The 17,436-nt window shown below is 33.7% G+C and overlaps 2 protein-coding genes across 2 annotated transcripts; both read right to left on the reverse strand.

The window, feature by feature from the left end:
• Nucleotides 1-3,825: 3,825 nt before the first annotated feature.
• Nucleotides 3,826-6,533, reverse strand: LOC143636829 (LOB domain-containing protein 1-like). Its single transcript, XM_077104321.1, has 2 exons — nucleotides 5,987-6,533; nucleotides 3,826-4,325 (listed from the first exon to the last, which is right to left on the reverse strand). Exons 1-2 carry the CDS (start codon nucleotides 6,224-6,226, stop codon nucleotides 3,999-4,001), a joined length of 567 nt encoding a protein of 188 aa, XP_076960436.1. The 5' UTR covers nucleotides 6,227-6,533; the 3' UTR covers nucleotides 3,826-3,998.
• Nucleotides 6,534-12,971: 6,438 nt separating this feature from the next.
• On the reverse strand, nucleotides 12,972-16,515 carry LOC143636849 (uncharacterized). The gene is made up of 2 exons (XM_077104334.1): nucleotides 13,378-16,515; nucleotides 12,972-13,294 (listed from the first exon to the last, which is right to left on the reverse strand). Coding segments are annotated over exons 1-2 (2,877 nt in total). The 5' UTR covers nucleotides 16,254-16,515; the 3' UTR covers nucleotides 12,972-13,293.
• Nucleotides 16,516-17,436: the final 921 nt, after the last annotated feature.

A 17,436-nucleotide genomic window follows, 5' to 3' on the forward strand; every position in this document is an offset into this window, starting at 1 on the left:
TGGTTTTGGGGAATTTTGGCGGCCGAGAGAGTGGTAAGGGAGTGGGAAAGTGAGTTTTAAATAATAACATGTGGTATTATCTAGGTGTTAAGGTTTAACGTATCTCGTAATTTATCTAGCCAAACGACATCCGTTTCTAATAATTTTTATCAGACTTTGAGCGAAATTAGATTACAATCAATGTCTGCCTAAAATCATAATTTTCTGAGAAACTTGATGTCGGGTCCTTACGGTGTCCTCTACTGGCTTTCGGTTACTTATTTTCAAATTTTCGCGATTCGAACCTTCTAAAATTAAGTTTATACACTATCTCTAATATTCTAATATAAAATTAAATTTTTCGAGGTCATCTTGACATGTTTATGAATTTATCCGTTTTGAGATATTACCCGGTGTCAATCTGTATCGTGTCAGCTACACGACAAAATTTAACTTTTTTTTTTCGGGTTTCTATATTTAAAACTCAACTAAAATCAAAGACTTTAGGTAAAAATATTATTCCTATATATTTACCTTACTAATTAATACGCGATTATAGTTAAGATAATTACCAGATTAGTCTAATTTTTGGCGGTTGTCACAATTTATACATAAGTAGTAAAGGATTGAATTTTGGGAGACTTGAATAAAGAAGGAATGTATATACGTAATTAATTAAAAACAAAAAATTAGGAAATTTCAATTACCTTAAATTATGGACGAAAATTAGGGGATGAGGATTAATTGATTTTTAAAATTTGAATTACTAAAATGTAATGTTGTTTTATTATATTATAAATACAAATTAATTAAATTCATATCTTTATATCTAGACTATATTTAAACATACTGAATTAATTTATTAATATAGAATTATAAGTTACTAATTTATTTATTTACATTTATATGATTAATCATCAATTAAAATAATTCTGTATATGTTAAATTGATTATCAGTTACCGTATATCTAATATATAAAATTATAATAAATTATGATAATTTAAATCCTAAATCATATGGGTGAAATTTATAAAAATACTTAACATAATATAAATAATCAGCATTTGAATAATCAAGTAATTGATATAAGGTGTGGAAAAATAACTTACTAATTTGTTTTTTATTTATTAACATTAACAAAATTTTAATATAATTGAACAACAATTATCAATTACAATATTTACATTATATTTAATATATTTAAAATTATAATCAACCTCATATATTTAAATCCTTAATCGTTTAATTTAGAATCAGTCAATCGGTCAAAATCTGTATTCTTAGTAACCCTTAAGGATGATTAATCAAATCCTTAATCAAATGATATACGATAATATATTAAAATATAGAAATTATGTAACTAAAGAATTCCTTAATCAAATGACTGTTTATTCCTAATTTACAGAAATTGATTACGAATCTGAATTTATACTTCAATGATTCAATTTTGAATGAGTCAATCGGTCAATTTCATAAATATAAAATTAGAACCAATTATACTAAAGTCAAATCTGTAATCTCTGTATATTGAATCCGATGGATGAAATATCAATTAATTATCTAAAATAAATTAAACCTGGTAGGAAGCCTAAATTTGTAAATGAAATCAATCAAAATAAAAAAAATAGTATTAAAACCTGATGATTAAAGTGACCGGATGTAACCTTGATGGTGAACAACTTTAACGATGACGGACAGTGAATTTGACAGACTAATGAATTGAAGGTATAAGTGGAACAGGATGGAACCGTCAATGAGAATGGATTATGTTATAGTATACATAATAATATAAATAATAGAAATCGTAATTAATTAATAATTATAATTATTAAAGAGAATCATTAAAGAGAATTGATTCAATCTTATTTTAATTTATTTTTGATTTATTTTGTTAACATGTAAATTAGACAAGTGATAGATATACATGAAAAGTCTAAGCAACAACCAATAGAAAGATGAGAAGTTGAGTTAAAGCCTACTGATTTAATAGTATAGTTAGATTTAAAGTTATTTATTATTTTTATTAAATAGTTAGTTCAAGTTTGTGAATGACTTAACCAAATTATTAAACCATTGAGACTGAAATTACCAAATAAGTAAATTGAGAAAATAAACAACAGAGGGATTAAACCAGTCTAAGGGAATTCGAACCTAGGTTACCTCCTTTTTGTCAAGCCTTAACTAGTTATCACACCCCTGGCCACTGCATGGCTACACCAACTTATTTCTATTGTTATTTATTATTATTTATTTTTTTTAGAAGCCAATATCAATAAAAAACAGAATGACAATTACACGAAGCAAAGGCCCAAGTCATACAAGAAAAACAAAAACAATATAAGGGAACATTTACAATGGAAAATTAACAAAATTAAACCTACACCACTTTTCCCAATCGAGGCCAAAACTTTTGCTTCTATACTTTACCCACAAAAAGGAAACCGTTTTTATATTGTTCACCACTTTAGATACTGAGAAGGGGACACCATCGAAAATAAGATTATCCTTCCTTGATTTTCAAACCATCCAGCATGTAACCGCTGAGATGGATTAAACTGCTAGACACTTTACTTTATTTAGTTAATTCATATGTAAAAATTCATGGTGGTAATAACATAAACTCTCAAATAATAATACTCGTATTAATAAGTATTATAATTATACCGTTGCCCATCTCTCACAACTACCACTATTTCTCACAATCACCACCACCAACACTATAGCAACCCCTCTCTCACAATTATTGCCTCCTCATTGTTGTTCTCACTATCGTCTTCAACTCCACCACCATTGCAATCTCGACTGCCATGACCATATACATTTTCGTCCCCACCACCTCTATTGGCATCGTTACCACTAGCCACCGTGAAACAGATATAGCATATGAATCTACTTCGATACATTTCTTTGTTCTAAAACCACCTATTTTACGTCATTATCTTCAATAGTTTATATATACACACACATGGAAATTGATCAACAACAAATAGATAACTTGGTTGAGTTATTAGGGGTAACGTGGTTAAAGCTGATCCATGTTCGAATCCACCTTGGGCTGGTTTGATACCTTTATTTAATTTTTTATACAACTTTCCCGCTGGTTTGACGATATAGTTAAATCTCTTAGAGTCTTAAATCAAGCATTTGATAAAAATAATAGTTAACTTTGACTTTTAAATAAACTAATACTCCCTTCGTCCAGTTAAAAGTGTCATAATTTGATAAACACAAAGTTTAAGGTATATTGAATGATTTACATTTTTTTGATACCAAATGACATTAACGCCCTTGAAAATTGGGTCCATCAATATTGTTTGTTAATGTTAATTAGTTGCGTGTGTTTACGTGTAAATTTGGAAATTGGCTAATAAATTTTGAAAGTGAACACTTGTTTTGGAACAAATATAAAAAGAAAATATGAACACTTTTAATGGGACCGGGGGTGGGGGTAATTAGTTATAACAAGAATTACCATAACAAAATGAACCGGTACCAACCGAATTGTAACTGTGCAATAGGTTTAATAGCGCATAGTTTAAATTAAAGAGACAAAATCCTTTGAAATATTCTTCACCAAACAACAAAAGTTTTGTGAAAGATGTGACTTGCATTTCTAGTCTATCCTTCACCACCGTTACACGTACTCAATATATTAGTTATATCAAGTCAATTGCAAGTTTGACAAAAGCCCAACAAACTGAAGAATTAATCAAATAAAAGTTAGGTCACCAATAAGTTTACTTCAACAATTGCTACAAAGACATTTATTTTACAATTTTAGTTAAAAATCAAGTAAATACAATAATTATGTTTAGTAAATAATAAGTTTTAAATTCCAAAAGATGAAGAAAATACGACTAATATCATTTATGTATTATATTGTTTATTCCCATTTATGGGTTACAAACATTACACTCTAGTTAAGCTTAATAAAATAATGTAGACTAAAATTGCTCCTCTTGAATCATGATCACAACACCCATTTCCTTACGGGTTTTTAACAAGACCAACTTTTAATTCATGTCCAAAGAGGCTCGGGGCTTCCAATACCCGCACAGTCATCTAAGAAACAAAAATTCTCAAAAAGATTTTGTTGTTGTGGCGACGGTGAGACTGGTAGATTTTGTTCCATTTGCATATGTATCAGAGTTAAAAAATGGGATTGTCGGCATTGCAAGTTGACCTTTTCTGCCCGTGCTTTCGCTAGCTCTGCTTGGAGCGCACTGATTTGTTTCTGAAGCATGCAAATAGTGCCGGTACAACCATAAATAGGATCTCGAAACCTTGCATTCGCTTCATAAACCATACTGCTAACTGCATCTGCTCTACGAAGCTCTGGAAGTTCCTATACATCACACATAATAATATATTAATTATTACTTATTTAATCATAATGTTTAGTTCATAGGCCACAAGAATTTGTGATATATGATAAACAGTTTTGGGATGACAATTGTTAAAACTAGGGGTGTTCATCGGATCGGATAACGGATTATTCGGGTTATTTGGTTCGGGTTATTCGGATTTGAAAATTTTTGGACCCTATCCGAAATCCGATCCGATCCGAATTGGGAATATTTCTATCCGATCCGAATCTATCCGAATTCAATTCGGGTCGGATTCGAATATATCCGAAAAGCCCGAAATTATCCGAATAATCCGAAATAAACCTAAAAAATTTCCTTTTTTTTTGTTCCTAACATTTAATAGTTTAGAATCACAATAAACATATAAATCGGAAAATACGAATTACTCTTAACACAAATTTTAAGTTTAAACTTTAAAGAATAGTCTAACAAATATACCAAACCAGAAAATAGCACTAAAAACATGTTTTTTATTCGGATTAAACGGATATCCGAACAATCCGAATTTTTTAATTTTCCATATCCGAATCCGATCCGAATCCGAATTAGTTATTCGGATATTTGGATTGATCCGATCCGAATATCCGAATAAGAATTCGGATCGGTTTATTTGGGTTTCGATTTCGGTTCGAATTTTGGTTTTTTTCGGATTTCGGATTTCTTGAACACCCCTAGTTAAAACTATTTTCATCTAATAAAATTGTATTTTAATTTTCATAACACATCATGCATTAAGACTTTAATATTAAATCATATTAAGATGTTTTTGTTCTCTTTATTAGTTGATTGGTTTGACAAAAACAGTTAGTGTTAAATGCGTCACATCCTAGCTCTCTCGTTGTATACCTTTAAACTTGAGGAACATTAATTCTCATTTTCCGTACTAGAAAACAAAAAAAAAAAGGAAAAGAAAAAAGAAAGGGTGGTTTTATATATTATATATTTTTAGTATATTGCGATTCCCATTTTTCTTTTTTATGTATGAATAAAGTAAAGTTTTAGATAAACAATGAGATTAGAAAGCAAAGTTTTAACTATACGTTAATCAAGTATATAAGTCCTTTTGAAACTTTAGTCAAAATCTTGGGATTCACCTTCAAAAAGTCAGATTCCAATCTATTTTTTTTAGCTCATTATTTATTTATGTCGTTTAAAAATAAATTTCATCAATCTAGTTGGGATAAAAACTAAACAAATTATTCATTAGACTAGCTAGCATGACTTTGACAAAGAAAGTAAAACAAATTAGAAGCATCATACATTACGAGAAATTTTTATTACCAAACTTCAATTTGCCTAAAAAAACGTATTTCTCATATAATATGAGGGTAAAAGCTTTACCAGGTGTTTTTACTTTTTAGATTTACTTTTCTAGCTATTATATATTGGTATAGCAAAATAAATCGTTAAAATAAATTTATGTTTATTTTATATATTTCTAATTATATTACTAGCTCATTTGAACAATTATGAGTAAAATGAAATAATGGTTTATGAGACTAATTAATAATTCTATAGATTAATATTATTCGAAGAGAACACAAGTAAAAGTTAAAAGTTTCAAACAATCCCAAATACATGCATAGTCATATTATTTTTGTCAAGTATGACTTAACATAAACTTTAATAATTTAATTACCTGCAACAATTTGATAACGTTGCTGGCTCCAAACACTCTATGTGCAATGGTGAACTTGTGTGGGTCAGTGGGTGGGAAGTAAGGTGCCAACATGCACTTGTCGGTGCACCGCCTTCGGAGGATCTTGCAGGCGGCACACGGGCTGAGCACCACCGGTGTAGGAGGAGCAAGAACACTGGTGGGACTCAACTGATGATCAGTGGTAGTGGTGGTGGTGGTGGTTTTCATGCAGCTTTCCATGTTATTATATATTCTAGAGAGAGAAAATGTTGAGAGAGAAAAGGGTTATCTTTAACTTTGCAAAAGAATCAAGTGGGAATATATAGAGGTGGTGATGACGTCATTTGGTGCTTTGGTGACGTCAGCAGGAGGAGGGGTAGGGTTTCACCGTGTTTGCGGCGTTGGTCAAAGATAAAGTCAAGATGATGGGACCTACATGCATGATGGATGGACTAAACTAAACTAAACTAAACGAATGGATGTCAAATAAAACCTGGTTACATTTTCACACCATTTGCATGAATGAAATAATTATAATTAAAGCTAATAATAAGTAAAAGTAATAATGTTCTTTTTCCTGTTATGAGAAAACATTATTTCATATTACGGATGAAAATTTTGTTTCAAATACTTGTAGAATTGTAGTGCCTGTATTTGTACTGATTTAAACTATTTGGTACGGTTATTAATACTCATTTTTATGAATTTCGGTACAAGAATGGGTATGGTATGAGTACGTTTTGTATTTTGTACATGTTTGAAATATATAGGGGTATAAATTCTTCATATTTGATATATAACATAAATTCTACAACTATGTTATTATTGAATAGTGACCAAACGTTTGTTCAATATTAAATAATATAACATCCAAGTCTTGAACCAACAAGCAAATCACTTAAAGTCGACGACCGAATTAGGGTTATTCAAGACTATCCTATCATTAAATCGACGACCAATTTGGTACTTGTACTAATTCGGTACATGTCACGTACTTGTGCACGTACCGACACCCGGACTAATTCAAGTTGTTTGCTACTCGTACCGGTACCGGTTTCAAGATCGTTGAATATTTGGAAATAATAAAGCAAATTGGCACAAAAATGGGTACCGTACCGAAATACCCATACCATACTAAAAAATTTGGTACGAGTATTGGTACATGCTTTTATTGATTTATGCTTTTGTTGATTTTTGGTACGGGTATAATCGGGTACAGGTACGGGTATGGATACAAATATTGTACCAAGTTCATCCCTGTTTCATATGGTTTTTTTCATTATTGAAGATACAGTATGTTCTCAAAATAATGTTGCACAGATTAGTAGAGCTGAGCACGGTTCAGTTCGGTTTAGTTATTGGGTGAAATCTAAACCAAAACCGAAGTAGTCGGTTATTTTCGTTTTCTAACCAATCGGTTTTCGGTTACTCGGTTACTTAGTTTTCGGTTATTTTCAATTTCAATTAATTGCTTGTACATCAAAAAAAATCAAAATCAAATAATGAACTACAATAATTATTCACGTTCCAACTAATATAAATAATAAGTCCTTAGTCATTATTATTCATGAATAAATTCCAAATAGAAAAGATTAGAATAAAGAAAATGTATTAGCCGATTACCTTAACAACGAATGTAAAGTGATGAACTGATGGATTTGACTCTGTAGAATAAAGAAAATGCATAATCGGCTCGGTTCGGTTTTATTCGGTTTTTCAAAAATGGATAACTTAATTAACCAAAAATCGGTTTTTCAAAAACCAAAAAATTAACCTTCGGTTAATGCTTCGGTTCGGTTTTTTCAGTTCGGTTTTTTACAGTTAGTCAGTTTTGGTTCGGTTTATTCGGTTTTCTGCTCACCCCTACAATTAAGGGAATGCTACTCATGGTAGTACGGGTGCAAATAAACCGCGTTGCTTTAGAGCTATTTGGTATCGGCTCGTGGAAAGGCACAATCGAGCCAAGCTTAAGTAAAGTAGAGCTCGAGCTTAAAATTAAGCTTGCTATAATAAACGTGCACGTGCCCTTTCCTGAGCTTCACTTATTGAGGTTGAACCGGCTCACGAACCCGCGCAAACCTATTATATATATTTTTTATGTAATATATTAAATAATTAATTAACAGTAAATGAGCCGAACTTAAGCCTAGTCAAGCTCAAGCTCGCCTTGGCTCATTTGCTCTCCTAAACTCCAAGACATGAATGTGAACAAAACCAAATGTTAGGTTTCGGAAGATCGAAGGACAAAGCATGGCCACTGGTAAGATATGGAGACCTAATGAACTGATCAACGTACATGAATGAAATGATGTACAAAGAAACATAATCATATTTATGTAACCCTACAAATAATTAAACCAAGATTTTTAACACATAGATACATAAACATAACACGAACCTAGCTATATGTGGATTTGACAGGGTGAGGGGACAAGTATTAGATATTCTTGTTCAGGAGGCTCCACGCTAGATCAGATGTCAGCCCACGGAATGCAACTTCCTTTTTAGAATTTGTTTCGTTGATTTTTTATTTTTTTAAAACCATTAAGAGTTTTTAAAGAAACATTAAATAGCTCATCACTCGCTTGATTGAATTCGTGTGTGTATATATATATATAGCAAGGTTATAATAAGAAGTAGATTTTTCTTAAGAAATGCAGGAAGTGTGCATTCACCATTAGATCTAATAAAACACACCGCAAAATAAACAAACCACAACAAAAATAACACACACTTTCCATATCCACCGTCAGATTAACATATCTAACGCACCAGATTACTTCTTACACTTTTTAGACGCACTCCACTTCTTATTTTAACCCCACCACACACACATATATATTTTAAATCAAGACAGATGACAAACATGTAACAAACTGCGCCGCAAGCTCTTTTTAAATAGCTAACCTCATGGTGTTTAACTATTTAAGCACCTTTTAATAATAATAATAATAATAATAATAATAATAATGTAGAAGATATTAAAGGGAATACCAACTATAGGAGCAGTGGTCTAGTGGTACGTATCCCGGTAACTTTTTATATGAAAGCTAACCAGTTTCATTCTCATTCATGATAAAGCTGTTATGTCCAACTATGTAATTAGTCATGAGTTTTACCAGAGTGGGCCTACGAACAGTAAGATTCTATCCCCTGAATTGGTGACGGGTCATCAGCTTTATCTGTGATTGTGGATATGAGTGACCTTTTGACGGTAGATGTATCTTTGTTGGACATTAAAATAAATATGAGAATGTCACGTGGAAATATTTAGCAACGAGTAAAACTGTCGGGATGCCGACAGTGTACAACATACAACCCCATGAGCACTGATATCGAATCAAACGATTGTGCCACATGGGCATGCAGGTCCACCACGTGTACATACCTAACAATCTACGTCCTACGTCACGTGTATTTCATTATGAGACCGTAGACAATTTCCAAATGTATTATTCTTTTATTATTTTCTAGGGATCTCATTTTCTTAAATAAAATTAGGATAACTTTTTATTACATGATTATTGATGAAGCACGTATACGTCAACCAGGATTGTGCTCAATGAATTATTCGACTAGCGTATTATAAACATAAATGAGGAGACGTTAATTATCATTTCAAACTGTAAATTAATTGTTATCTCGTCAAAGCAAGAAGTGATTTCTTCTTATGATCAATCTCTGTCGTGAAAATAATTAAAATTCGTCACATGAACACTAGAGAAAACAAAAGCGCTCGTCTAAACTTGCTAGGCTGACTTCAAGTATAGAGACGTTGTATTAACGACAATACCCACATTGATAGGTAATTGTCAGGGCACATTCTTGGCCTAGAACCTTGAGTCTTGAAACGTGGTACGATGTTTTGTCGGTATTAAGGTTATCCAATATCAGGTTTCATACCGATTTAACTGAAAAATGAGCTGACTCCGTTTAAACCAACTGTATATTCGGTTTTCGGTTAAGTATATTGGTTGAGTTCAAACAACGTGAATAACATAAAATGGTATTTAAGTTTGGCCATTTAACTCAATACTCACAATTTTAGTCCAACGTATTGGATAGTATATCTTAATTAGTGTTTATTATTACATCATTATCATACTAAACCAACCAAACCATTTGAACTATCTGAATGTCTTCAGTCGTTTTTTTGGGTCAGTCAAATAAACCGACCAAACCGAAAACCAAACCAATGAGCTCCCCCAGAGCAGATACAAAATATAAGTATTGGGACATGTTTCTAGATCATGTGCGTCGAGAGGTAAGTTATCTGGTACATGTTCATTAATTTGTATGTTTTGCATGAGTCGTATCTTCTGAGTTGGGTTAATTGTATGAAGAATGTGTTCGTAATTTGATCTGAATGCTACATGGAAAACATAAGCCAGATGGTGGAACAAAACGACCTAGGATGTAGATGGATCAATCAAAATAAGGGTTCGACACCTTGAAGTTAGGTGGTTTATGGATATTTATGGAGATTAAGCGGGTGTATGAGATTCATAGAGAAACGTTTATTTATTTATTTATTTATTAATATTAAATTAAATTTTTATATTTAAAAACACCGAAATAGTAAATAAAATAAATGATACGATTAATAGAGTGCATAACCCGGTGGTTGTTGAAAATTTTGGTTAGAACCACCTATCAGACTAGTGACTTTCACTTTCTTGCTTGAGTGGATTCTCGATTTTTTGCTCGATTCCGTTTAGAGTGTTTGTATGTAGCAAAAAAATGTATAAGTATGATATAAATATAGCAGAAGAAATTGTATGTTTTGTGTTAAAAATTTGGAGAATAATGGGTTAACTTACCGTGTTTTAAAATAAATTTATTTATTTTCTTAAAGAAAGAAAGAATTGAGTTAAAACGGTCACGAGACCCAACAGCGATCTTTCTCACCATCCTTGTCGGTTTCGCGAACCCCAACTATCTGCGCTGTTGTTCCCGATGAACTTGAGCTAACTACTGCACCAACCCGAGAACGCCCTGAATACATTTTTTTTTCCTTGTAACCTCAAAGATGATACATTTCTTAAGGAACCGCCATTGTATGTTAATTTAATAAATCATTTTAGCACATGTCGGTATTAGGGACAAAATACGTTACGGTTTGCAAAGTTCAATTGGTGGACATAAAGTACACGGCTTTATATACCCACTAAAATCTTGTGCTAATTTATATTTATTGTATGGGTTAGAAATTAGAACCGATGACTTACACATAAATTACTTCACTTAAATGAGCAATCAAGCGGTACATTTGCATTCGTTAATCTCAACTAAACAAATGTAAAATTAAGGGTATTAGCTATGTCGGTTGGCAGGTTAAATTGTTAAATCCATAACACAGTCGCTATGTACGTCAAGATATTGTATACATAGCGTTTTTGATTGTATAATCTATTAATATGTTAAATAATGCATCAAGTCATTAAGATTCAAGAGGTTGCACATGTAGCTTTTTATGTTGTGAATAAAGCTTATTCATATAAAGGATTCGTGAATCGTTATGATATTACCCTATCTTGCTTCTTGCGAACATAATGTACTCCTTCACCTCAGTTTTGCAGACCTATTGTCCCCATTTCATCTCGGGCTTTTCAAAACAACAATTTGCAGCCATTTTAATTAGTGCATCGACACGAATTTAGTCGGTATTGATTAGGTTCGTACCGTCAACAACAAACTAAAAAAAAAGTAGTTGGTTGGTAAAACTCGCATAGTGCGGCTATGAGTCGACGCTAATTCGATAGGTGCAGGGTAACAACACCGGAACTAAACCAAAAAAGAAATTCTTCAATGACCTAATACAACACATTAAAAATACAAAAAACCGTGCATTGCAATGATGAACCAACGTGAATTATAAGCAATTAAACATAAATTAGTAAACCCAAAAAAACAACATAAAAAATTAAAACCCAAAAAATATATAACAAGAAAAAGAAGAAAAGAACATGCTGATGTGGCTAACCATGGACAGCCACTTCGACCAATCGGATCCTTGCAGCATCAGCCCAATAGTTATTCATATACAGTATAATAATAATCCTCATGCTTTCACCTTTTCAACACTAATTACCCCATTTTAATTATAAGCTTAAACCATAATCAAGATTTAAGTATTTTCCAAGTAGTAAATTAGCAATTAATCACTCATGTGCTCACAAACCACATGGTTGACCAGAATAGCGTAAAGGATGAATATGATATTTGACCGAAAAGGTTATAGCTAACTAAGCTCATTCACTTTTGCATTTGCCGTGCCTATCTACATGTGTTTACAAAAGAAAAAATCGTCTCATATACGTATACTCATTCATGTCTGGTGTTAAAACTTAACTGGATTATCGTTTAGTGTGTCTTCGAACAACCCATTTTCAGAGTGTGTTCACCTAAGCTTGTTTTCTAGGTGCGTCAGTTGCAAAGGATGAACTCGAACTTCTCAGGTCTAAGGTTAGCTTTCTTGACTTCAAACAGTATTTCTCAAACCCCGGGCTAAAGCCCAAACATCCCAAGTCTAGGTATATCTAGGGTATACCTAGTTTCTTCATTCCGTGTTTTACAAGCTCGGGTTAGGTTGGGTTTGAATTCGTCTCCCCACCCTTTTCTCTACTCTAGATGCGTACAAAACTAATCTCTATTCACCCTAATACCCAACTTGTCTTTTTTGCCAACTCCGGATCATCAAATTGTAAATTAGATGGTTATTTTTTTTAAATCAAGACACAACTTCATTCATCGAAAATGTTTAGGTTTTCAGTTCAATCGGTTTTCAAAGTGCAGCCGTATCTAGAGTTTTAAAAATAACGATCTAAATTACATTATGATAATCCGGGGTTACCAACAGTGAGTCGTAATTAGGGTTTTTAGATTTCTTGTACATGATATTATTCAAACTTTCACAAAACTTAAAGATGGCTGGGTTCACATATTAACTTAATGACATAAAAATCAAATTAAAATCCACACATCCTGAAACAAAATGACTGGTCTTAACTCTTAATTAATTATAATCAGGTTTTTCCTAGATGACAACACAAACACATCTACCATTCCACAAATTACAATCTATCAAACATACCCCTTACTAAAAATTAATAAAAAATAAAGTCTCTCGCCCTGATAATTTATTAAAACTTAAAAACACAAACAAGGTACATCAGCAGAGATACTTTACCTTCACGAAGAAAATAAGCCAGAAATGATAACTCTCATCTTGAATCTTCATCATAGTACATAATGTACACTCAGCACCGATCCACGAGCCCCTCACATTGTGTTTCATGTTATCAATATCTAAAAACACAGCAGTTCATGTTACATACAAGAAATTACATATTAGTTTAGAAAAATATACAAAATCAAAAACAGTAAATTACCAGCCTGCGTGCGGTGGATCTTGTGCCAACGAAAGCGGCAAAGGCTTATACGAAATCAATGGTGTATAATTAATCTCATAATTCACATAAATGGCTCCAAAAATATTGAACTTTGCAGCACTGTTTTGAGCAACTTCCGCATCAGAACATTTTTTGAAAACCACACGGGCCCGCCCGCTCTGCCTATCAACTTCAGTTTCTGATTCCATTAAAGGCCCGAAGCGTTTAAACATTTTGTTTAAATGTATTTCTGAAGGAAAGTGTACACCCTCGGTAAACTTCATCAAAACTTCGGTTGCTAAATTTTTTCTTCTTCTTTCTATAAGCTCCGATTGCTCCTTCGCCTCTATTTCATGATTACTACTAAAAAACCGTTTTTTGTTCGACCTTCGGGCCGGTTTCAGGGTTTGTTTTTCTTGCTCGTAAGCCATCATTTGATGTGATCCGCCTCCGTTTTGGTTGTTGTCATGCCCAGGATTCTCTTCCGGGTGGTTTTGAATAATCCTGTCCGTCCAGTAAGAATCATTAACATCATCAAATTCAAAATTTTCGTTTTCATTTTCGTTTGATGTTTTTCTCTTTCTAGACTTGCTCAAAACAGTATCTCGGTGAGTATTGAAAAACGGGATTATATTGTTAACGAAACCGTACCCTTTCATGGGATCTTGTGCAGTCTGGTGGAGTTGCGACAGCATATCCGCTTGATTTCCCGTGGGTACCGGACCCTGCACTTGGTCAACCGGACCAACTAGTCCGGTCAATTGAGTTGCTACTTTTTGAATGCTTCCACCGACTTTGTATACCGTATCAGAAAGAGAATCGAGGGCTTTTCGTTTTCTAGAACCGTCTTCTGAATCCGATTCTTCTTTGACGACTTGTTGATCAGCGTCCAACAACTCACCACATAACTGAAACTCTGCCAGCTGGCGGTGGCCTTTGAACTGACAGTACGATGATAACTGAGCCTTAGCTATTGTGAGCTCCATTTTATCACCTTCACCGTGTGGAAACTTTGCTAATAACTTAACATAATCCACGAGCATATTCGGCTCAAACGAGTTCACGCTTGCAGATTCGTCAACACCGTGCCGTCTACTAGATTCTTGTTTAATTCCTGAATTTTCCACAATCTGACATTTAATATTTTCAAAAATTTCACGAGGAATGCAAGAACATGTGAGCCCTAACTCCACCCGTCTGGATACTTCTTGTAAAGCACAGTGAACTGCGTTATTAAATGCTTCTGAATCGATACGGTCCACAACCTGTGAGAAATTTTCACGAAACGGTTTCAAAACAGCTGCATCGTTCCACGCGAAAGTTCGGTCTCCAAAATATGCAACTAAAAAGCAATCTTTTTTATGATGTTTCGTGGCCTTTTCTGATGCATCAGACGGATCAAATATCTGACCGGGCCACCATGGATGGGTTCTGACTTTACCCCAGACCAAATCAGAAACCGAAAACTCGCCTTCGTTTACAGGCGGGTGGAAATAACAAGATTGCTGCAACGGAACTTCAACATGTGCAGGGTCCACCTTGTGCCCGTGTTCTTGCACAGGTGGTATTTCATCTTTCCAACCGAGTACTTCGTCTATGTCCATCCCCACATCCTCTGCTCTCTCCATATGCACATCCTCATATGTAAACTCTGCATTTGTTGCAGGTACATGTTCGGTTTGAGACGTCGTGATTTCATCGCCAGGTGTCACCTTATCAGTGGCGGATTCTGGTTCAGTATATGCAACCACATCAGGTTCGGTGGAAACTTGCATATCCGAACTTGGTTCCTTTTCAGCAATCACCACTTCATCAGGTTTAACTGTTTCGCCTGTCGAGTCAACTGCAGTTTTCTGGCCAACTTCACCCGTTCCAACATTAACTACCTCAGCATTAACCAAACTCGGTTCCACAGAAACAGGATCTTTATCTTCAGTTTTTTCTTCTGTACCCTCGTCGACAACATCCACGTCAGCTTCCTCTAATCCAAGACTAGCCATGATTGATGATCGCGGAACCTTTGGTGAACCGGGATCTTCAACAACCGCTTCTTGAACAGATTTCACAGACTGTTCATCGTCTACTTTATCAACCACATCTATTTCTTCTATAAGGATTTCAGGTTCAAAAACCAATTTAGACTCTTCTGTTTCCGTTTCTTTTCCAGATTCTAAAGCATCTATTGTCGATTTTAAACCTTCTGCAGCAACACCTTTACTTTGATCCTTAGACTCACCGTCTCGAGTTTCATCTTTTCCTGCCACCTCAGCAGCTTCCGACACTGCATCTTGAACCTTCGTATCATCCAAAACCTCATCTTTCTTAGTTTCTTCACTCATTACACTATCCACACCGTCCGCTTCTTTAACAGACTCCGTAACCTCCGTAACCACCTCCTCCGTCACACCTTCATCCACATTTCCAGACTCTCGAGAATCCGCAACTTCAACCGTCTTCTCTAAACTCTCCTTCGCTTCAACTTCCGTACTTTTCGTGCTTACATCAACCACCTTATTATCACCTTCCGTCGACTCCGAAACCTTCAAATAATCCAAAACCTCACTTTCCTTTTCAGTTTCTTCAACAACCACTTCTTCAACCGATTCTTTCACCTCAACTTCAGCTTCCGCCTCTTCGACCGCCGGTTCAACCGTAACCACAATATTCTCTTCTCTAACCTCTTCAACCACCACTCCAACTTCCTTACCCGCACCCGCGTCTTCCATAACACGATCCGAAGGCACCGAATCGACCGTATCGACATCCACCACCATATCCTCGGGCTCTCTCTCACCGAAAATCGCCTCTATCTTTTCATCACTTTTTGTACAATCAACAGTCTCCTTAACAACAACATCAGCCTTGTTTTCTTTCATATTTGACAACAGATCAGCTATAATCGGCAACAATCAGCTGCTTATATGCTTCCAATTGAATAGCAAACCCTAATTATGAACCGGAATTGTACGAATCTAAGGAGCACGGAGCAGAATCAAGTGATCGGTAAGAGAAGTAAACGTAACCCTAGATTTATATATATAGCGTACCTTGTTGATGTTGTGCTGAAGCTCAAGTTGTTAAAGAGTACTTGAGATGATGGGTTTTTTTAGGGTTAGAGTTTGGAAGTGAGGAGTGAAGTGATGCATACGAGTTTTGTTTTCCTACTTGTTTAATTAATTTTACAACAAAAAGGTTTCTTTTTCAATACACTCTTTTTTATTGAAAACTAGTTTGGCCCCGTGTATTACACGGATAATTGTTGAATATTTAAACTTTGATTATTAAGTGAAATACAACAAATTGATCATATATTGTTAAATACAACTACAATTAAATTAAAATTACAATTACACAAATATGTTACAAATAGGTAAAAATATCTTTTTACATTACATTTGTGATTGTATTAACAGGTATACATTGTTTATCAAAAATCAAAATCTTTAGTTCATGTTTGCTTGTAACTCTTAATTCATGTTTACGTTATCAGGATTTAGTCCAAGTCGATTGTTCTCATTCCACATATTATGAATCGAATGTTTATTGTTTATTATTTTGAATATAATCCATAATAAACACTTTAATTAACACTACAAAATTCACTAATCGTCTCTTGTCAATTCATATGGAGAATACTTATTATATGTAGTAATTGATTTAGTTGAAATAAACCAATAATTTTAATGTCATATATTGAAATGACTTAAAAGATAATGACTATATATGAAAATTGGTTGAAAAAGAGGAGATGAGGGCTATGATATTGACAAGTGGCAAAATTGGTAGGCTCTTATTAGAAGAGATAGATTATATGTTTTATTGATTTATACTTTAAATAGATAAAATTAATTATACTACTTAATTAAGGTGGAAATTATGTTTTGTGTATGTATAATGAGTCCAATGACCTTATTTTGTGAAAAAGATGATTAAATTTGGTCCAACTAGTTGAAGACTATTGAATATCGACCAGAATAGTTTGCAAATGAGAGTGCTAACTTGGTATTAGAAATCCGCACGAGTTATTTTTCCAACTAGACAAGTTTCGAGCATCGATAT

This window comes from Bidens hawaiensis, unplaced genomic scaffold (genome assembly GCF_021521415.1).
Source record: "Bidens hawaiensis isolate Kalapana, Puna unplaced genomic scaffold, B.hawaiensis_p1.1 tig00008064_1, whole genome shotgun sequence".
Taxonomy (NCBI): Eukaryota; Viridiplantae; Streptophyta; class Magnoliopsida; order Asterales; family Asteraceae; genus Bidens; species Bidens hawaiensis.

What these genes read in the sequence shown, in the direction of transcription:
- LOC143636849 (XM_077104334.1), bottom strand. Translation starts at nt 16,253, where the DNA reads ATGAAAGAAAACAAGGCTGATGTTGTTGTTAAGGAGACTGTTGATTGT.
- LOC143636829 (XM_077104321.1), bottom strand. Translation starts at nt 6,226, where the DNA reads ATGGAAAGCTGCATGAAAACCACCACCACCACCACTACCACTGATCAT. An exon ending in ACGTTATCAAATTGTTGCAG is followed by an intron (nt 4,326 to 5,986) that starts GTAATTAAATTA and finishes TGTGATGTATAG; the next exon opens with GAACTTCCAGAGCTTCGTAG.